This window comes from Silurus meridionalis, chromosome 13 (genome assembly GCF_014805685.1).
Source record: "Silurus meridionalis isolate SWU-2019-XX chromosome 13, ASM1480568v1, whole genome shotgun sequence".
Taxonomy (NCBI): Eukaryota; Metazoa; Chordata; class Actinopteri; order Siluriformes; family Siluridae; genus Silurus; species Silurus meridionalis.
This window is the reverse complement of record NC_060896.1, coordinates 6,984,984-7,007,073: the sequence shown is the minus strand read 5'-3', so window position 1 is coordinate 7,007,073 and position 22,090 is coordinate 6,984,984. Positions and strand designations below refer to the sequence as shown.

General features: G+C 39.6%; 3 protein-coding genes across 6 annotated transcripts; 1 reads left to right on the top strand and 2 right to left on the bottom strand.

The window, feature by feature from the left end:
* Positions 1 to 5,798, top strand: sephs1 (selenophosphate synthetase 1). Of its 3 annotated transcripts, none has more exons than XM_046865202.1 (9): positions 1 to 318; positions 2,284 to 2,533; positions 2,729 to 2,832; positions 2,997 to 3,104; positions 3,192 to 3,346; positions 3,456 to 3,546; positions 3,768 to 3,867; positions 3,949 to 4,161; positions 4,790 to 5,798. In XM_046865202.1, the coding sequence occupies exons 2-9, from the start codon at positions 2,341 to 2,343 to the stop codon at positions 5,002 to 5,004; spliced, it is 1,179 nt and encodes a 392-aa protein (XP_046721158.1). In that variant the 5' UTR covers positions 1 to 318; positions 2,284 to 2,340; the 3' UTR covers positions 5,005 to 5,798. The 3 variants fall into 3 exon arrangements, with proteins under 3 accessions (XP_046721158.1, XP_046721159.1, XP_046721160.1); XM_046865203.1 differs by lacking the exon at positions 1 to 318 and adding an exon at positions 372 to 1,188; XM_046865204.1 differs by lacking the exon at positions 1 to 318 and adding an exon at positions 2,154 to 2,177.
* A 1,222-nt stretch (positions 5,799 to 7,020) lies between these two features.
* cpt1b (carnitine palmitoyltransferase 1B (muscle)) lies at positions 7,021 to 16,185 on the bottom strand. Of its 2 annotated transcripts, none has more exons than XM_046865181.1 (19): positions 15,891 to 16,185; positions 14,276 to 14,448; positions 13,950 to 14,089; positions 13,491 to 13,662; positions 13,255 to 13,356; positions 13,012 to 13,149; positions 12,717 to 12,794; positions 12,519 to 12,626; positions 12,330 to 12,414; positions 11,024 to 11,219; positions 10,564 to 10,749; positions 10,270 to 10,375; positions 9,431 to 9,547; positions 9,111 to 9,275; positions 8,879 to 9,013; positions 8,466 to 8,618; positions 8,258 to 8,371; positions 8,045 to 8,137; positions 7,021 to 7,324 (listed from the first exon to the last, which is right to left on the bottom strand). In XM_046865181.1, the coding sequence occupies exons 2-19, from the start codon at positions 14,414 to 14,416 to the stop codon at positions 7,241 to 7,243; spliced, it is 2,313 nt and encodes a 770-aa protein (XP_046721137.1). In that variant the 5' UTR covers positions 14,417 to 14,448; positions 15,891 to 16,185; the 3' UTR covers positions 7,021 to 7,240. The 2 variants fall into 2 exon arrangements, with proteins under 2 accessions (XP_046721137.1, XP_046721136.1); XM_046865180.1 differs by having other exon boundaries at positions 14,276 to 14,424; positions 15,891 to 16,184.
* Positions 16,186 to 16,887: 702 nt separating this feature from the next.
* LOC124396012 (kelch-like protein diablo) lies at positions 16,888 to 20,594 on the bottom strand. Its single transcript, XM_046864943.1, is given in 5 exon segments — positions 16,888 to 17,869; positions 17,872 to 17,925; positions 18,243 to 18,543; positions 18,663 to 19,382; positions 20,474 to 20,594. Coding segments are annotated over 5 exon segments (1,449 nt in total). The 5' UTR covers positions 20,564 to 20,594; the 3' UTR covers positions 16,888 to 17,585.
* Positions 20,595 to 22,090: the final 1,496 nt, after the last annotated feature.

Below are 22,090 nucleotides of genomic sequence, written 5' to 3'. Positions count from 1 at the left end.
ACTTCAAACGCCCTTAAAGGGGACGTCACGGCGCCAAAGCGCCATATTAGGACCCTTTGTGCTCCGGATTGTTTACCGTCATCCCTCTTCGGCTCGACTCGTGTGCCCCTGAACCCGGGCTTCGAAGAGTATATTTCTTGTCCTCGCAGCTAAACCTTGCCGAGCGTGTCGTGAACGTTACCCGGTCAACGGCGGTACACGCCACGAGTCGCCTTTTATTTCTTATCAGGCGGCCGCCAAGGGCGCCCGTTGTGCGCGCAATGCATTGTGGGAGCGTCGCCTTTTCTTCTATCGGGAGGCGCCACTAAAGCGAAACCGGTAAGCAGTAAACGTAGCTGCACAATTAAAGGGGAAATGAGGTACAAATAAAACCGCGGCACACCGCTCAAAGTGTCGTGGGAGCTCGTTTAGGCGTCCCCGAACGCGCCGGAGTGTACGGGAATGGCGCAGAGCGCGCGGGACTGTCGCTGGCGTGCGTTATTTTGACTTCGACGCACCTCCAATGGCGTGGGGGGCCTTAAGGGTTAATTTTTTTTCCGCCGCCGACATTTTATAAACAGTTGCAGCCTCTCGGTCGTGCACGAGACCTGTAAAAAAAAGTTTGATTAGGCGCGGATAGAGGGGGTTTTTATTAACGCACACGTGTAGCGACACACACACACACACACACACACACAAAGTATCTAATGCATCTTCATTTCACTCCTTCAGTAGAAACACGAGTAAACTGCAGAGCTCAGATCAACACTTTTAGCGCGCGCGAGCGAGAGTGTGTTTATGCGTGCATGCATATAAATCAGAAAGCGAAACACTGTAAATATATGCGCATTCGTAAACTGTACATAAGTGCAAGGAGCATTGAAAGTGTGTGTGTGTTTCTAAGGGCGCTGAAACAGGTGTGTTTGTGTGTGCCTGTGCGCGCGCGTTTTTAAAGGGGAGTAGACTAGAGGCTGGACTTCACTGGTCTCGTTCTCGTCTTTCTTCTGACTTGTGTGTGTGTGAGAGCGCGCGCGTGTGCACAAGCCGCACATCTGTAATCATCAAAAAGGTCAAGGATGCATCTTTATAATCCACTTCATCTCTTTTATCCTGCCAAAGCTTTTATTTTAAATAAGATATTCACGAGACTCCTTGTGGAGGAACATGTGGTGCTGAGGATGAAAACACGCACACAAAGATGCCAAAAAGGTTCATCACACAATTTATATCACGACTTTGATATAAACTAAGGAAAGCACTATTTAAAATTAGTTTTTTCCTACACAAATGTAAATTCCTGTATTTAGTTTGGGACAAAGCATGTAGGACATTTTGTAGACAAGGTGAGGGAGGTGTGTTTGAGATGGTTTGGACATGTGCAGAGGAGGGACATGGGGTATATCAGTAGGAGAATGCTGAGGATGGAGCCACCAGGAACGAGGAAAAGAGGAAGACCAAGCAGGAGGTTTATGGATGTGTTGAGGGAAGACATGCAGGTAGTTGGGTTGAAAGAGGCAGATGTAGAGGACAGGGGGGTATGGAGACGGATGATCCGCTGTGGTGACCTCTAATGGGAGAAGCCGAAAGAAGTAGTGGTTTGGGACTTCAGTCCTACCTGCCTGAACACTCAGTTACTCCAAAGCCTCTTGTCACTGTCACCTGTTTTGATATTTTTACAACTTTATCATAGAGAACAAAGAAAAGAAATTCAAAATTAAATGATTTTAACACTTTACTCATCCAGAATGAATATGCTAATTATTTATGTAAATTAGGATGCAAAAATCCACTGTACACTGAGGGGGTGTGGCTTAAAACTTTTTTTTAAAGTAACATACTATTCATCTATTTGTTTATGCATTTGTTTGGTCTTAAATACGTCCCCTAATTGAAACTACTTAACATTCATATTTCTAAATGCTTTAAAAAAAGTTAAAAAAGTATCAGGAATGTATTTTAAAAAAAATCAATAATTATTATTATATTTTGCATATTTTAATATAAATATCTGGGCAGCTGTAGGAAAGCAGTCAATGATGACGTGTTGTGGTTTGTCATAACAGCGCTTTCTGAAGTTTTCTGTGTTTCACGTATACTACAGTGATTATATACTTTCATTTCTTTTTTTTTTTTTTCTTTCAGGAAATCCCTGATATGACCTTTCTGTTGCGAAACCGTTGTCTTGATTCTCGATCGATGTAAAGTCACAGCTTTGCCTGTGTTAATTGTATGTGAAGGACAGAATCGTGAGTTGTGTTTTTTTGTTCTGTTCTCTCATCCCCTTTTTCTTCTCTCTGTTTCCAGCTGCTGTTCAGTAAGGTGTTGTGTAGACGGGTGTGGGCTCCGGTAAATCTCTCCACCATGTCAGTGCGGGAGGCTTTTAACCCAGAGAGTTACGAATTGGACAAGAACTTCAGATTAACGCGCTTCACAGAGCTTAAAGGCACCGGCTGCAAAGTTCCTCAGGATGTACTTCAAAAACTTCTGGAGTCTTTGCAGGAGAACCATTATCAGGAGGACGAGCAGTTCCTTGGGGCCGTTATGCCCAGACTGGGTTTGTAACTGTACACATTACTTTTCTGAAGTCTTGGTAGAGTATTAAGTCATAATAGAGTATGTATTAATAAGGTTATTAGTTGTGTATTGCTTGTCTGGGACTGAATCTTATACCATTTTGAAATTATTATTGTGTTCTATGAGCATTTGGACTGATGCGATTGGGGTTTTGACAAATTGTGATGTGATACAGGCATCGGCATGGACACCTGTGTGATTCCTCTGAGACACGGCGGCCTTTCACTAGTACAGACCACAGACTACATCTACCCTATAGTGGACGACCCTTACATGATGGTAGCGTTTTTGTACTCTTAAAAAAGCTCCTTTAATGATGATTTGTAAAATGGTTGACACAATAATGTGTGCAATATAAAGGAATAAATGTTATGTTGGAGAAACAATCCGTTTGAATGTAAATGACAGAAGTAATATACACAGTGTAATGTCGTCCCCCGCAGGGCAGAATTGCATGTGCTAACGTCTTGAGTGACCTGTACGCCATGGGGGTTACCGAGTGTGATAACATGTTGATGTTGTTGGGTGTTAGTAACAAACTCTCAGAAAAGGTAAGACGTGGAAACATTCAAGAACGTTAAAAACGATTCCCACGAGTGATTTTACTCTGATGTAATTTCTGATGTGCCTTTGTGAAGGAGAGGGACAAGGTGATGCCGCTTATCATCCAAGGTTTTAAGGATGCAGCAGAGGAGGCAGGCACCTCAGTGACCGGCGGTCAGACAGTTGTGAACCCCTGGATTGTACTTGGAGGCGTGGCCACAACAGTGTGCCAACCGAACGAGTTCATCATGTGAGCTTTTCTCTATCTGCTTCCCTTTCTTTTCCATCTCATTGCTTCAGCTGATTGTCATTATACGATCCATGCATTAGTATCTCATGTGTCTCTTTTTGTGTTAAAGGCCAGACAATGCAGTGCCAGGTGATGTGTTGGTTCTTACCAAACCTCTCGGCACTCAAGTAGCAGTCGCAGTGCACCAGTGGCTGGACATCGTGAGTGTTTATTATCTTTATCCTCATATGCAATGGAAACTCATGCAAACTCGTATGAAATCGTACTCTATATATTTTGGTGCCAGCTGGTTTTAATGTTTATAACATGATGAGAATAACATCTGAAGTTTATTATATTGTAAATAATAGTGATCTAGGTCATTTATGAAGTACAACGATGATTAACATTCAAATATGTGGTGGTTTATTGTGTGTTCCAGCCAGAGAAATGGAACAAGATCAAGCTAGTAGTGACACAAGAGGATGTGGAGCTAGCCTATCAGGAGGCCATGTTAAACATGGCCAGGCTTAACAGAACAGGTCAGTACAGGGCACTTACAAATCACAGCATTCACACACCAAGTGAAACACACTCGTGCTGACTCTCCATTCCGTCTCCAGCGGCAGGTCTGATGCACACGTTCAACGCACACGCGGCCACCGACATCACGGGCTTCGGCATTTTGGGTCATGCGCAGAACCTCGCCAGACAGCAGCGCACCGAAGTCTCCTTCGTCATCCATAACCTACCCGTCCTCGCCAAGATGGCTGCCGTCAGCAAAGCCTGCGGGAACATGTTCGGCCTAATGCACGGCACCTGCCCGGAGACCTCAGGTCAGAGATCTTTTAGCTTTATTTAGAAATAAAATTGTTTTATTCACCAATATGGTGTCCGTGAGCGTGACCAACACATCACCACCAACACCTACTTGCATGTGTGGGCTGCAGATAATATCTGTGAAATTTAAACCCTAGTGCATTACATTTTTATTTTAATAAAAAATATTTTTTTTATTTAAACCATATTACAAACCAAATGCAAACAGAAATAAAAAATCATTAAAATATAAAAATCAATTTCCAAATACTCTGAGAAAGTACATTCTGCATTGTCTTCTGTGTTACCTGTCCAGAGCGGTCTAGACTTTAGCAGGTGGTGCGTCAGTAATAATGGTCCGTGTGGGAAACACAATGCTTCTTGTGTAGTTAAATAACCGAATCGAAGCATTGATGCAAAGAATTTGCCTCGATTATTATTATTTTGTATTTAAATTACTTGAGTTAATTGAGAAATCGTTTCAGGCCTACTTGCATTATATTTGAATTAGAAATTTGTTGTTAAAATTAATAAATTTGCCTCTTAAAATAAATAAATAAATAAACCACAAAGCCTTGATTTAATTCAGCTTTTTTTAAACACACAGTTCAGTTTCTTTTTTGTCTGGGTTTTTCTCGCCTCCAGGAGGTCTGCTGATCTGTCTCCCGCGTGAGCAAGCCGCTCGCTTCTGCGCAGAGATCAAATCTCCAAAATACGGTGAGGGACACCAGGCCTGGATCATCGGCATCGTAGAGAAAGGCAACCGCACAGCCCGCATTATCGACAAACCCCGCATCATCGAGGTTGCACCCCAGGTGGCCACGCAGAACGTCAACACCACCCCGGGAACAACATCCTAAAGCTGACCCCCACAACTCTTGAACATTTAGCACGCTCTAGCACCACCACAGCGTAGAAACACACCAACTGCCCACTATGACCTTCCGGCAGATACTACATGGACACACTTAAGAGTTAAAAAAAAAAAGTAACAGGGAATTTTTTTTGCATCAGTATGTTTTCTGTTACAAAATGTCACAGAAGCACCCAATTTTATGGCAGCTTCTACAGTGAATGAAGAGTATGGTGATAATCTGATACTGTGGTTCATTATGAATCTCTTCTACTCCTTTTCAATTGGAAATTATGCCCCAGTTCACCCATAATGGCCCACTGACAAGCGTACATTATAGCAATATATATTGTTTTGCTTTGGACGCTCCACGTGCCAGCAGTAGTTCAGACTGTAGCCAATATGTTGAGCGATAGACAAAGTGAGTGGTTTTTTTTTTTTTACTTTTGTATAATATGTCCCTGGACTAATCTAAATAAAGTGACCCATGCCTGTTTTTTTTTTTTTAACGGGCTGAAAGAATCAGAAGTGATTAAACACTGTCCCCTATCTTTCAAGGTGTACCGTGTCTGCCTATAATGGTGATGAATGTAAACAGTGTCGATGCAGTTTATATATTGTAAGACGTTCACTGTTTAGAACAGAATTCAGTTCTTCTGTGATAGAGTTTTTATATTCCCCTATACAAAACCCTATTATTCCCCCTCTATGTCGCGCTCTCTTCCCTTTTTTTTTTTTTTGATTCACCAACAGTAACATATATCTTTATGCCCCTTGAATAAATCTGATCTTTTTTTTTTATTTCTTGGAAATGTGTGCCTCTGTTTGTTTGGAAGAAATAGCAGTACATGAATACATGACCAGTAGCACAGCATACAGAACCATTTCCAGAAAAAAACTTTATTACATTTATATTTATTTATGCTTTTTTTTATTATCTGTGCAATCAAAGTGCTTTGAAGCGGGTAGTAATACATAGTAGGAAACTCTTTACATCTTTACTTGTACTTAAATACGTCATCCATTTATTTATTTATTACAGTATGCATGAATCAAGTAGTGGATCATGATCCTATTTTGTCACCTGTTAAAGGAATCAGCATGCTTATTAACATACAAATATTTACAATTATACATGTCATCAGCATGTTACTCAGGGCTGCAAATGTATCTTTTAAGCCTTATGCCAGCATCTATTTTTTCACGATATGTCAGTTTTAGCCCTAGTTTATATATTTGTAAATATATTAAATAAAATAAAAGAAATATATATGTAACGCCGGTCCCAAGCCCAGATAAATGGTGAGGGTTGTGTTTGGAAGGGCATCCAGCATAAAACATGCCAAATCAAAAAAGCGGATTTCAAATCAGAATTTCATACTGGATCGGTCAAATCCCCAGTTACCAACGACCCCACGGGTATTGTTAGCCAACAGTACCGGTGGAAATTGGGCTACTTTTGGCCGAAGGAGAGGAGGAAAAGGAGGAGTGTAGGAGAGTGGAGGTTTGGGTTGGTACTTTAAATGTTGGTACTATGATAAAGGAAGAGACTTGGCTCATATGGTTCAGAGGAGAAAGGTAGATATGATGTGTGTTCAGGAGACCAAGTGGAACAGGAGTAAGGCCAGGAACATTGGAGGGGGGGTAAACTGTTCTATCATGGAGTGGATGGAAAAATAAATAGTGTAGGGGTGATTATGAAGAAAGTGTACAGTAAGAGTGTAGTGGAGGTGAAGAGAGTTTCTGATAGAGTGATGAACGTGAAGCTGGAAGTTGAATACACATTTAAATAAGATTGAGATGGTTTGGACATGTGCAGAAGAGGGACATGGATAATATAGCGGTAGGAGAATGCTGAGGATGGAGCCAGTAAGGCCAAGGAGGAGGTTTATGGATGTGGTGAGGGAAGACATGAAGGTGGTTGGTTTGAAAGAGGCAGATGTAGAGGACAGAGGGGTATGGAGACGGAAGATCCGCTGTGGCGACCCCTAATGGGAGCAGCCGAAAGAAGAAGAAGAAGAAGAAAATAAATATATATTTAAGTTTGGTAAATATAAATGTCACAATATTATTTATTACATATAAATGTCTGTACAATATTTTTACATTTGGCTTTTTTCAGCAGGTTCATCCTGATTGCTTGAAGTGGTATTTTGGACCAGCTGTGTGTGTGTGTGTGTGTGTGTGTGTGTGTGTGTGTGTGTGTGTGTGTGTGTGTGTGTGCGCGCACAGTCTCGGTGCCTTCACTTGGCCTTCTCCTTTTGGTTGAACAGCGTTCTTATGTCCAGCATGGCCTGCCTGATGTTCCGGCCAAAACGATGAGAGTCCTGTGGACAGAGTGACAGCCTGAATCAGACGTACAACCAGAATGGGACACCTTTCCATCACAAGGGACCACACACACATTCATACCTAGGAGAAATTTAGAGTCAGCAGTCCCCTCAGACACACAGAAAACATGAAAAGCTCTACATAGATAGAAAAAAAGCACATGCTGAAGCTAAACGTACATAACAAACAAAACTAAACTGATGCATCAATTTAAAAAATTGCATTGGATACAAGTCATTTTTAACATTGGGTCTGTAAAACCAAATTTATTTATATATAATTATTAGTAGATGCACAATACTTTTATATATCGTGACCAATATTTTATATATAGATTGATTTCTTCTCGCTAAACCGTTTCTCGAGCGCCTTCTCTCAGCACCGCTGCTGCTACGTGAATATGGCGCATCACAACACTACTGAGAACGAGGCATGTCCTGAGACTCAAATAGAATACAGGGGGCATCATTTTATATCTTGGAGGGGAGAACATGTTCTCACACAGATAGCAATAAATAAAAATTTTGGCCTAATGGTGATATTTGGTTTGTTGATAAAACTATTAGAATACTTGCAGCTTTCATTGAAAATATATGATCCAGGGTATTATTTTTGATTATTGTAGGCAGAGCATTTATTAGATGCATTACTAGTGCTCATGGAAGGTTCTTACAAGAATAATGTGTATATGTGTGTGTGTTTGTGTTTTGTCTTACTGTTTCTGGACTGGAGAACTTGCTGGAAATGTGGAATGTGATGAGATTTTCCCCAACAATAATATAAGAAACTCCATACCCATCATCAGCAACCTACAAGCACACCATTTAGGTTATGTGAGCTTTAAATAAAGTTGTGAAAGTGAAGACTGGAAAACACTGTACGCTGTGTTTGAATCATGAAGGAATATTATTAATGAATAAAACACTTACAGGGCCAAAGCCACCACCTGCTCCTACATATTTCGGGAACTTCAGGATATCAACAAGGTTGAGCTGTTGCTGTGGCGTCTGGCTGGTGGAGAGACGCCAAGGTTCTGAAAGAACCTATAGAACATACAATCACATTCAGCTCTTACTCTGTCCTCAGTTCAGCTTGATATGGAAATTAAATCCATTTAATTTATTTCACTGGTTTTACTTGATTAAGGAAAGGTGATTTTATGTCCAGTAATTTGGAGACGACGTAGAGGCAGAAAAGATGGCGGTCGATACCAGCTCCTGTCATGGCCAGACGGTACATGTTCTGGTGTTTTTCTGCTGCTGTTCGGAATAGCGCCAGACGTTGTTCATTCTGCTTAAGAAAAAGCACCAAGCACACAAATGTATGAAACTAGTATGTCTCCTAAAAGTCCTTCATTTGTTGACTAAAGCAGATTACATTACATTATCAGATCCGGTCGAAAACCCACTGACACAAAAAAACAAATAAATAATAAATACTGGACAAATGGTATATCATAGGCTATATTTGAGGAACATATTCAATGGTTGATTGTGTTTTGATTTTTCTCATGAGTGTGACAATACTGATGTACTGATGCATGGTCTTACCGTGGAGGTCTTGTCCTCCATTGCTCGTACAAAGGCAGTGGATTCTATGGTGCAGGAGCGCACCGTCTCAGTCCGTCCCTCCCGGAACATGCGTGTCATTGAGGACTCGTACGTAAGACAGAATGCACCTTTATCCTACTCCAAAGGCAAGACAGTAAAACCAATGAGACACAAATCACCCTAATACTGCAAATATTACTCAGAAAGCAGTGTACGTGTGATTAGGTTGTACCCTGTAGTGAGCAAGCTGTAGCGCTAGTTGGATGAAAGCATCAGGACTTGTTCTGCATTTCTTAATCAGGCCTTTTCCAAACTCCTCGAATAGACAGGCACAGAAATCCACATCATCAGAGAGCTCCTTGGCTACTGAATACGATGCCTCAATAATCTCCTGACACTGACAGGGTGACAGTCAAAGCACTAAGTTACAACCTACAGCAAAGCAAACTTGAATTGTTATTTGCTTCATTTGAAGTTTTCTTGTATAGTTTTTCCCATTCATTCCTTCATTCATCCATCCATCCATCCATCCATCCATTCATCCATTCATACCTCTTTTTGAATGTCCCAATGCAGCCTGGTTGGTGGAGCTAACTCTTTGTTAATGTCTCCTCTGCAGTGTCCCTCTTCAGTGTAGCCCAAGCGGAGAAAGTCAGTAGCCAAAATATCCTACGAATCCCACAGAACATGTTTATTAAGTGTCTATTTGAACCCCTAATCACGGGCACGAGAAAAAAAACACCGAAATGTGCAGAGACCTAAACACCTAAATAATTGTGCTATTGTTGCCAGCCAAGCAATCTAGTATGTACATATTTTCTAGCTAATGTAATGCTAAGTATAATGTCATGTCAAAAACACCATCTACTGCATGTCAAACATTTAGATTAACATTATCACTGAACTCAGTAGGCTAGTGTGCATGCCTATTCTGTGAAAATTGGTCAGGTTTAATAGCAACTTAGCTAACTAGCCCATAACATAACATAAAATAGCCCTCTCAGATCGGTGGCTAATCTCTAATAAACTGCTGACTAACTAGAATGTAGGAAAACACTGTGGCAAAATTGGGTTTAAATAATATAAATTCACTGAAAATTTATCATAATTAACGCTATGCATTTTAGGCATATGAGCTGTATATACTTGGTAATATAAAGGCAAAGAAATAGGTATCTATTTATATGTTATGATTTTGGTAGTTGAATAAAAAATATGTCAGCAAAGTATAAAGTATTAAATATGTATACAAATGATCGCTGTATTTGCTAAATACAGTATATTGTGCATATTTTTCAAGCTAACATTTCCTAAAATTTTCGAAGGTTCCCAAAAAAACATCAACATTTCAGGCTGTTCTTGGTTCTTGGCTATTGCACTGTCCTACTTACCTCCCACATGTGTCCAACAATGGGAGCGTCTGCCCATGAGTGCTCAGTATTCACCCCTATTTTACCATTTTTGTAGACAACAAGGGTGAAGGATTTATCGAACCACCTGGGAAAGAAGAGCAGTGAGGAGTCTTAGTGTACTGCACTTCTACAAGAGGTCATCCAATGTTATGTGTCTAAATATATCTTCCGTCTTGCTCAACGCAATACAGTACGCTGACTGCAGGAGACCTTTCACCCACATGAATCATCTCGTGTGAAGCATAAAACACAAACAATAAATTGCACCCATACCTGTCATAGCACTTTCCATGTAGAAGGGACTTGGCATAGAGATCCATTGACCTTGGATTTTCAGCGTCATATCCATGTGCTTCATCATCCAGAGTGAGGAAAAAAGCAGCCGTCTCGATGGCATCCAGAGACGTCTTATTTACACCACCACTGAAGTATTTGTGTCGTGCTTTGGCCCATGGGACTCTACAGGGATGTATTTTAAGAGTATGAAAAGACTAATATGGTAAAGCACTTTGGATGTTGGTATAGATTATGGTTGTATAATTGACAATGTATAAACATTTCAATTATTATTATTATTGCAATCATTAAGGTTGCAATGTGACTGGAAATAAGAGGGCATACATTTCTCATTTATTTCAGATGCAAGAAAATGTCTTATGACCCTTAAATCTAAAACACTCTAGGAAAAGATACACAAATAAAACAAGTGAGTGTGACAGAGAGTAATGTTTACCTATTCCCAGCAGTGAGCGAGGCCAGTTTGAGTTCTCCAGCGTGAGGCTCCGTGGTGTCATTCAGAATACGCTGAAACTGCTGCTCCAACTCGGCAGGCAAGAGATGACGACCACCATAGTACATCCACACTTTAAAGAAGCGTCCTCTGTGATACACAACCAGGTGCTTCCTGTTCCTCAGGTGCTGAATACAGTCTGAGGAGACAATATTGAAGGATCATTGTAGGGTTTCGTGTCTGTACAATCACAGATATGAAGACATTTAACCAAACATGAGGAACAATCTGAAAGACCAAACACCAAAACCAGGATTTGGTTCTGCCTCATGCCCAGTATTCCCACAAACCACACAAGAATAAATGTTTTACTAAATATGAATTATTGTTTGAAACTTTGTAAGCATAATATGTCCCTTGCATCAGGAATCAGATGTAAAGTTTTACCAGACAACAATTATAATGCTGATCCCAAATGATAATAGACGCTAGAAAAATGTTAATTTTTGTCATCATAAATGGCTCATTATTAAACAGTAATGCCATCAATAATGACCCATAGAGTGTTTATATGGTAGGGACTATTCCCACTATTCAGTAGTTCTGATGAAGCTTTTTAGAAAAAACCTCTTTGTGATAAAATTCCATGTCTGGTCACAGGTTAATGATTATTAATTTAGTATATTTTATGGGGTATATTTATATATGTATGTATATTATGCATATTTATTTGGTATATAATTGTGGTATGTTTTCATCGTTATTTGTTATATTTTTTTTATTGCTATTAATTTTACTTATTTTTTTTAATAATCAATATATCCAAAGTAAGTGATTATCATGTGAAAATGTGTGAAAGCATTAGCTTATATACCAGGTGCAATAATTTCATGTTTGGAGGTCAAGAACAGGCCAAGGCCTGGACTATGGTTGAGTCACAAATTTACTTTTGATATTGAAAAAAAAATAAAGATGGGTGGGAATTGCCACCATTATGTCATTAAAATTACAGTAAAGTACAGAGAAGTTTAAAGATAATGTTGGCAGATGAGGTAAACGTTTACAAATAAAAAAAAGAGGGTGTTACCTAACCTGTAGGAAAGAGTAGAAAAGAGTGTGTTTACTATGATTTTGGGCACTTTGATTTTTACAGAAATAAAGCCCAATTCTTTGACATCACAAGCCTGGATTCTACACTTAGTCTATTCTTTTTGATTGGTATTACTAAATCTGTTCATTTTGATTTTAATTAGCGATGACAGTACCTGACCAAAATATTTGCTTTAATATTGGAAGAACAGCTCATTACCTGTTTCAATGCCAGGGATTCGAGTGGTGTTAAACATTCTCTCATACTGATAGGAGCACATGGGCACCACCCCTAGAGCTCTCATCTGCCAGGACAAAACAGAGTCAGATACAAATATAGCCATAATTAATTCATTAATACGTCTATACTGGGTGACGTGTCAGCCAAAGGAATTTTGTGTATGTGTACCGGAGCATGTTCTCCTCGCTCTAGTTTGCGCCGATATTGCAGGATAGCATGGACCACGTTTCCTGCTCGAGCTGACTGCCTGTGAGTGGGGATCATGTACAGCAGATCCTGAGACACACAGAAGTGAGCTGTTAAAATGCATAACTGTAAAAAAAATCACTGCAAGGCTTTTGAATCATGTTTTTGTCTTCTTCTCACCATGGTGTAGAAGTTACTGTTCACCATGATTGGTCCCCGGCCCCTCAGGTAGATGTACTCCTCCCACCAGTCACTCACCTTGATAGAAAACACAGCATGGAGTCATTCTGCATTTTCACACTCATCCAAAGTGCAATTAATTAAAGCTTGTAATGTTTAAATGTTTTTCAAGTTTTACAATAATCTTTTAATAACAAAGGATTACTTTTCAGTAAAAAAAAATTTTACCCAGAAACAATATACAAACATGCAAAAACTGCATTTTTAATCAAAAAGTCAACTTTTATGTACTTACATAATTGTTGGCCCACCAGGACTTTATCTTTAGATATTTTTGTAGTTTAGGGGCTTGGTCCTTTTTGAAGTCGTTGGCCACAATTTCCATCTGTTTATATCTGTCATCCTCCAGTAGGGGGCGGACTGACTCAAGATACTAAAAGATAGGAAGGGTAGTGTAGAATATTTGCAAATGCATTGTTTATATAAAATACAGAAATATTGTATGCAATGCCTAAGTGAACCAAGAGCAGCTTCTCACCCTCTGGATGGTGTCATCAATGCTGGGAACGGGCAGCCTAGGCAAAGAGCCCTGGAAACTGTAGAGTAACGGCCGGCGACCAGAAAACAGCTTTAACAGGCTCTAAAGCACAAAACATACCTTATATCAAAGACGTTTTTACACAAATCTACTTCAAACAATGAAACAAAAGATGCCAGGGATTATTCTTCCTTTACAAATGTTTACTTATTTAATATGTGTGCATGTGTATTTACTATCCAAAGTTTGGTAGACATGCTCAATTTGCCATGTGGCTCAAAGATCCAGCCATGGTAGGAGAGCAGAAGTTTCAGGGTGTATCGCAGCAGCATAATCAGAGAGAACCACAGTCCTGTGGCAAACAGGATTGTGCTCAACACCGTCTGAGTTTGAGCTGTGAGACGATCACTACAGAGAGACAAACACCATTAACATATTTAGATGTATTTAAATAAGTGTGTCTGAGTGTAACTTTTATGTTAACTTTATAAATGTCTCTAATTATTATGATTGACAATATTTGAGAATTTGAAGAGGTCTATAGGCCTAATGTTAATCTTTATGTAAGTATCCAGTGGTCACATGGATATATGTTAACTGTACAAATAAAAATAATGTTTCACTGATATAAATTCATTAGACATTATATAACTATATATATATAAAATACAGTTATATAACTGTAATATACGGACCTTGCAGGTAAAACCTTTTTGATGCTGTTAATCATCCCCATGGATGGATCCAGTCTGGCATACATGGAACTCATTATCGCAATTACCACAAATAACCAGCTTGAGGGACTGGCTGGATAGACCCCCATTCGGATGCCATTCTGTTCACACATGCACAAAAATATAGTCATAATGATATGATTGTGGATGCAGCCAGGCACCAATGTTTCGCATTACATCAGAGTAATAGCAATTCATGAAGAAAGGAAGAGAGAATGTTTATAACAGGATACACCATGATACCACCATGAGTGTGGTCATGGACAGGCCTCTATAAGCCCACTCACTCGGAACAGAATTGCACGTTTTCTCCATGACGTCACTCCAGCCAGGTAGATGTGTTTGAGCGCCTCACGGCTGAGACGCAGGTCAATACCCTCTGGTGTGACGGTGAACTGGAAGGCCACCGCCTGGTGCGCCTCTGCCATGGCACGTGCTGAACAAATGGGACGGCTATTAACTGAGTCACAAGTAAATCACGACATGATTATTAGTTACAGCCTAGCACATGGTGTCAAGGCCACATTGGAATTCTAGGGGACAAAAACTTTCTTACAACTGCCAGCAACCACACTTTATTCACTATATAGTGCATTTGTGATTGTAGAGATCATGTTTGAATGTGAAATGTGGACTATCAAATGCACTTGCTTATCAAATAAAAAAATATACAGTAAGATTTTATATGCAGATGTCATTTTAGTTCCCAATGAACATACAACCAGCTGATCAGCAGTTTTTGTGTCTGATATTAAAAAATAAAAATGAAGTCCATTCATAATCACATCTCTTGTCATATTAAGCCAAAATCAAGGTCACCTTGGCCTGCTCAGCCTTATATACATTCCACCTCACAGGGCAGCATGTTAAATACTCAGTTGTATCATGCTGGAACATTTAGCATTTAGCAAATTCCACTTTTAATGGGTAATAATAGTATTTTCCTTATCTTTTTACTTATGCATACTTTAATAAACTTAAACATTTAGGCTGTGAACAGTGAACAGTATAGGGTATTTAACCAGCAATCGTGTTTTGGGGGGAAAATGAGAAAAAACCTAACTACAGAATATTGTAATTTTTAAAATCTATAAATTATAATCATTAGGTATCTTTAAATATGACAAATAAGTTAGAACTAAAAAAAAAAGAAAGGAAAACTATATTGAATTATTGGATGTCTAGTCGAGTCCAGGATCATATAATATTTAATATGAAGCTTGATCACCTTTTCCTTAACATTATAATATCTGCAATGAGTTGAACGAAAAGTCAACAAATCTGGGATTAATAGGGATATTTTTCTGCAGCCAGGTATGTTGCCACCGCAGGTTACGCTTTTTGTGATAGGGGAAATCGTGAGCACTTTTTTTCCATGTCGTGTGACTAGAAGCAGTCAAACTGGGGCAAAGTTGAACAGTCAGAAATAGAGAAGCTGACGCACATGCCCAGTACAAACGACTGCTGGAGGAGACACAGATGAAGAGCTGTCTCACACTAAAATAGCTTTTACTTCTGATTATTCAGCATATTACAGTACAAGAAATAAGAAACGACACATATGTCTATTAAAGTGTGATTAATTATTTCATTTATAAAAACATGTGTCAGCAGAAATTAGACATTAGACACTAATAATGTACTAAAAAAATGTTTCAATAAAAAAAAAATAGAATATTGGTATATATATATATATATATATATATATATATATATATATATATATATATATATATATATGATATAATATAATATATTGGTAATACAATAACAAATGGTCTGCATGCAACCTTAAATAACTGTCACCTTATTATAAAATAAAACAGACAGGAAATACATCCCTGACATTTGTACAACTTTATGCATAGTAATAAAGATTATAAATAAACCCAGCAGTTTTACCTTTATTTAAAGCTGTGCACTGGTGAATCACAATAGCTGAGGAGCTCAGTTTCCTTTGGCTTGTTAGGAGAACAGCTCTGTACCACAGGTTGACCCTGATGACCTTCAAAAAAATCTCCTCAGGGAGACTGTGGGAGAAAATTCAACTCCCACTTTTAGTCAAATTAGTTTCTTCTGTCTCTCATGTTCTCTGTGTCTACCTTCTGTTCCTTCAGTCACAATCTTCTTGCCCCTGCTCTCTCTGGATCACTGTATTTGCGTGTGTGTGTGTGTGTGTGTGTGTGTGTGTGTCTGAGAGTGTGTTTGTAACCAGACACCTATGTGGCTCACACTATGCTATGCTAGTGACTGCACAAAACAGTACTGCATATAATCATACTCATGCCTAAATTTCCCAGTGTTGTGTAGTGGTGTTTTCCCATCTGCTGTATACAAAATAAGGCTCGCGGGTGTATTAGGTAACATGCACAATCACTCAGGGCAAACATTTGAGGTTGGAAAATGTAATTATTTTTATTTACTATTAACTGGCAACTGTTATATGACCATCTGCAAGAAATATTTAATTCCAGTGAGTGTTCTAACAGCATCTCTAAATAAATAGACACATCCAGAACATACTACTTTATATGGAAAAAAGTATCGGGACACCTGACTTTTCCTGCCATATGTAGTTCTTCTCCAAACTGTTACCACAAAGCTGGAGGCACACAATTATATAAGGTGTCTTTGGATACGGTATAATTACATTTTGCTTTCACTTTAACTTGAAAACCCAATCCTGTTCCAGCATGAATAACATGAAGATATTATTTACATGGTTTGGAGTGGAAGAGTGTGAGTGGCCTTCTATAGAGCTCTGAGCTCAACCCTACTGAACACATTTGAGATGATTTAGAATGCTGACTGCACCCCAGGCCTTCTCACGTTACCCACATCAGTACCTGACTTTACTAACACCCTTGTGGCTGATAAACACAAATGTCCACAAACACATTCTGAAATCTGTCTTCCCAGAAGAGTGGAGAGAATTATAAGAGCAAATTGGGACTAAATGATGCTCAAAACGATGCTCAAAAAGTACATAACACACGTATGAACAGGTGTCTGTAAACGTTTGGAAATAGTGTATTAACCAAAGTACCAAATACACAGGCACTGGAAGGGTATAGAGGCAGTCAAGCCAAACCAGGACATTTGAGTTTTTGAACTAATTAACAAATTTCAAGGAGAGGAAACTGCATCTATTTTTTGACATCCTCCTCTGCTTTATTTATGAACCATCCTAGCTGTCCTCCTGAACCATCATAGGATAGCCTGCTTCACTTCGTACCAGGGAACCACCACAACCGGAATCGTCACTGACAGATGTATGGCCATCTTTGAAACGTTTGCACCATTCAAATGTCTTACTGGGGCTGAGCCTCTCATCACCATACACTGCTTGAAGTCTTTTGTAGCTATCGGCGGGTTTTACGCCTTAATTCAATAAACTTAATCACCACACACTGTTCCATGCAAACTTGTCTGCAATCTTGATTAACATCTCTGGACTTACCCGCGACATGTGCGCCGACTATCAGTAATAGGACACATTAGCCACATACTACTGCATGTAGTACCACTGCGCTAGCATCCATTTGTATAGCTATAAAATTAAAAGTGGTTTGACTCGAATGCTTCTCGTTTAATGATTCAGAAAAAGAGATGGAAAAAGCTCTCATAGCAAGTACAGACAGGAAGCGAGGGAAGGGTGGACAGGGACAGAGTGTGTATGTTTAGCCGATAGATTGTGTCCTCCTGATGTCCTGACATGTAGACATCTTCATTGAACACTGTGCCCTGCCCAATTAAAGCCGTTTTCTCCATGCTTCTGATGAGACCCCATTTCCGGTTCTCCACACAAAATGATGTGACCACAGTTTCAACATTGTTTCCACCTATTACAATCAGCCTGTTGGTGGATCCCAGGAAGTGGAGGTGGGCATATCTGCATCGGTGCGTGTGAGGGTAGGGAGCAACTCACTCCAGCAGTCTGAAGAAGAGATAAAGTATTTAGGAGGACAAGATTTATCCATCATTTATACAATCATCTACAGTTATTGTTATTCACTGGTCAAAGACACTGGAGCAGGGACACCTAAGTCTATAGACCTTTGATAGGACACCAGTCCATTTCAGTGAATCTCACACACATTCTTTAATAGCTAAGAAGCATATGAAGAACATATACTCTGCACATATAGTTGCCTAAACTTAGGAATGAACCAATGACCTTCAAAAGAGCAGCAAATGTGGAAAATATTATTAATATTATGACTTTACATTAAAGATAATTAAGGTTTGACATACCTTGAGTTGTATCATAACATAATATTAGTTTCTCTCCAGTTCTCTGGATGTTCCCCAGCACATAGAGGCTTGTTCCTAGGCTGGTGGTGAGAGGGGAATCATGGGAGAGAGAAAGAGTGAACTGAAAGTCAGAGAGAGGGAGCGAAGAGACAAAAGCCCATGAATCTGTCCAAGGGTCATATCGCTCCACTGCTGTATACACTCCTGTGCTGGAGTCAGGAGCCACCAGGGAGTCCAGATACCAGCCCCCTACAGCGTAGATATGGCCCTCACACACCGCTGCACTGAAGTGGCGCCTGTGCTAAGAGAATACACACACAGCTCATCTTCATTCAAAGGGAAATAAATGACTGAGGACACATTACAATATATATGGGGTTCATATGTTTATATTTGTAGTGATCCTAATTGACACAATACCTTGATTAAAGGGGCTGTCGGTACCCATTTATCTGTTAAAGGATTATATCGGAAGGAGGCCATCTTGAACTCATATCCCCTCTTTTTGTGGTGCCGGAACCCACCAATGAGGTAGAGGTAGTTAAACAGTACTGCTGTGGTGAAGCACCACTTATCTGCACTAAATGGCAAATCTGACACAGCACTCCATTTCCCCTCATCCGCATCCAGCCTGAAAAGCTTCCTTGCAGACTCTGTTTCCTGATTGTTTCGTGAAATCAGATTCTCTTTCCTGAGGCAGCACAGCTGAGGTGAGCCTTTCGACCTGATCTGAAGTATCTCCTGCTGTAGATGGAGGTCCAAGTCCCTGCTCAAGTGAGGAAGCTCTAAAAGGTTTGTGCTCAGGTACATCAGCACGGTTTCACGAAGCTCAACACTTCCCAATTCCTCAGCCAGCTGTAGGTAATCCAGAAATGATTGCTCAGAGAGGATTTCGGACAGAGACAACAGCAGGCGATGAGTAAAACTAGGGACCAACAGATACGTGCTGATGCGTAAATGCTCCTCTAGAAGATTGTGGGGAATGCAGAATCTTTGTAGGAAGCAGAATTGTAGGAGGTTGTGAAACACTATGGAGGGCACGTGGGACAGGTCTACTAGATGCTCTGCACTTTCTCTCATGCAGGAGTTGTAGAGAGCCCTGAAGTACTCACTGCAGTCCGCCAGCCTCTCAATGTCAACCTGAGAGATACAATAAAAAATATACAGCTCTGAGCAAAGGATATACACTAAACAGGCACAACTTTATGGCAAACAAGTAGGCATAACAATATAAACACCTGCCTAATATTATGTTGGACCCTCTTGTGCTGCTAAAACAGTCCTGACCCACGAGACATTAACAGCATTAACTTCTTCAGCAATTTGAGCTACAGGAGCTCGTTTGTTGGATCGGACCAGCGCACTCTCCATGTGCATCAATAAACCTCGGACGCCAATGACCCTGTCACCAGTTCACCATGGTTCTTTCTGTGGACCACTTTTGCTAAATACTGCCCACTGCAGACCAGGAACATCCCACAAGTGCTGCAGTTTTGGATATGCTCTGATCCAGTCTTCTAGACATCACAATTTGACCATTAGTCAAACTCACTCAAATCCTTACTCTTGCTAATGTTTCCTGCTTTTAACACATCAACTTAGTGGACAAAATGTTCACTTGCTGCCTAATATCCCACCCATTAACAGGTGCCTTGATGAAGACATAATCAGTGTTATTCACTTCACCAGTTATAATGTTATAATGTCATAATATTATGCCTGGTTGTGTACATTATGTAGGCTATGACAATGCAAAGAAAAACTCTTTATATAAAAAGTTGTAACGTTTATAAAAATAAAATCTGACCAGCATACTATAGATTTGTATATGATCAATCACAATCCTTATTTTCCACACATTTTATACTTATTGATTTTATAGTAAAGACTGCATCCAAAATGCTCCTTATGTTGCAGAACACATTTAGAAGAAAGCAGTGTTGTTTTTATTCACCAGACGGCTGTAACCTTGTCAGAGATTCATAATTGTGAACTCCCAATGATATTTTTCCACTGCATAGCTCAAGAGACCTGCATAGAATTTTTCAGGCTTCCAAAGAAGGACAAACTGAAGCCTTAAGTGTGTTAAAATGAAGAGTGTTAGATAAGGTTTAAATAGGCCATTATGCTTGAACTCATATGGTCTATATATAACAAAAGAGAGAGAGAGATTCTTGACAGAAAGTGGTAATTTCAAAAGAAATTGAAAGTATATTTGTGTGGAGACTCACATAAAAAAGGTACATGCTGGTCTGGATGGTAAACATGGGTCCATTTCCATGGTAACAATATGTCCTAGCTTCCGGGTTCCTTTTCCACATGTCTGTTTGGTTGTCATCAGGCGGACTCCTTATTTTATCAACATTAGAATGAGACAATGCTGTAACTCTGTTCTGACCTTTCATAATCCATGTTAAATCACTCTTGAACCCAAAACATCTTTGAATATAGTCAAAACTGCACTTTATCCATGAGAGCAGACCTAGGAATAGTGTTGAAAGAGTCTTCCAGAGAGTATGCATAGTCTTTTTTTTTTACTTTTAACTTTTCTAGTGCATATGATGAACAAAAAGTTCCCGTTTAAGTGATATCTTGGCAGGCTCCGATAAAGATTAAGAGCCACTGTCACAATAAAGCCAGTCTGCCTTACTCAGTCCCCTTTTTGGAGGTCAGTCGATCCTCTGGTCTCTCTTGTAAACTAGGCCTGTTTGTTTTGAAGGTTTCTTTCCATTATTCAGCTTAGTCTGAGTTGCACAGTGTGTTTATTGAGCTGAAGCAGGAGGAGCAGAGCTATTTTAGGAAGCTCACTGCCCATAGCATTGGATTGAAACAGGACCAGACACAGCCATATTGGAGCACAGTTCTCAAGACTGAAAAAACCCACAGAAAAATAAAAGAAACATTTTTCCCACTATTTTTATAAAGCCTTTTGCTTCCGTTAAAAACCTGAAAACTACTTTCCAATCTATAGATGCTGCATTTCCTTTCTGTCCGTTCATCTCGGCTGTACAACACAGGAAGTGCGGCTGCCTCAAAAATCTAATCTTTCTTCCTTCCACAGGCAAAATCCCCACCAGCATGCCTAACCACCTACCTAATACACTAATGTGGATCTACTCATGTCCCCTACATTTTATTCTATCACAAGGATCTATAAACAAGGTTTTCCCATTTCAGTGTAGCTCTACAGTCGCTTTGGGACCTGAAAGGTGCTTAAGGTTTAGCTTACAGTTACTGCTGACTATTTGTTGATGTCAGCTAAAATAGAAAGGCAATCATGCTTTTGTGGTGACTGTTGATATGTTTGAAACTGATTATTAGCAAATCTGATGATTTTTTCTGGGCCTTTTTGAATTAAAGCTTAAAACATACACTTTATTGAGGTGCAGTCAGTGTTCCAATTCGTCCCAAAGTTGTTCAGTAGGGTTGATATCAGAGCTTTATAGCAGGCCACTCAAGATCTTCCACTCCAAACCATTTAAACTAGATCTTCAAGAAGCTCGCTTTATGCACAGGGGCATTGCCATGCTGGAACAGGTTTGGGTTTCAAAGTTCAAGTGAACGTAAAATTGTATTATATCACATCCAAATACATCTTGTGGTATCACCTCCAGCATTGCGGTAACAGTTTTGAGGACTACTTACGACAGGAAAGGTCAGGTGTTCCAATAATTTTGCCCATATAGTGTACCTCTATCCTGCAGTCTTGTAAAAAGTGTGCATGTGTTAACAGTATTGTCTGAAGCATTGGACTTAGTGCAGCAATTTGTTATACATGTGCTTTAAACATGTGAATATAAAGAACCTGCATAATATACAGTACTAGTGGTGACATTAAATTGCATTTT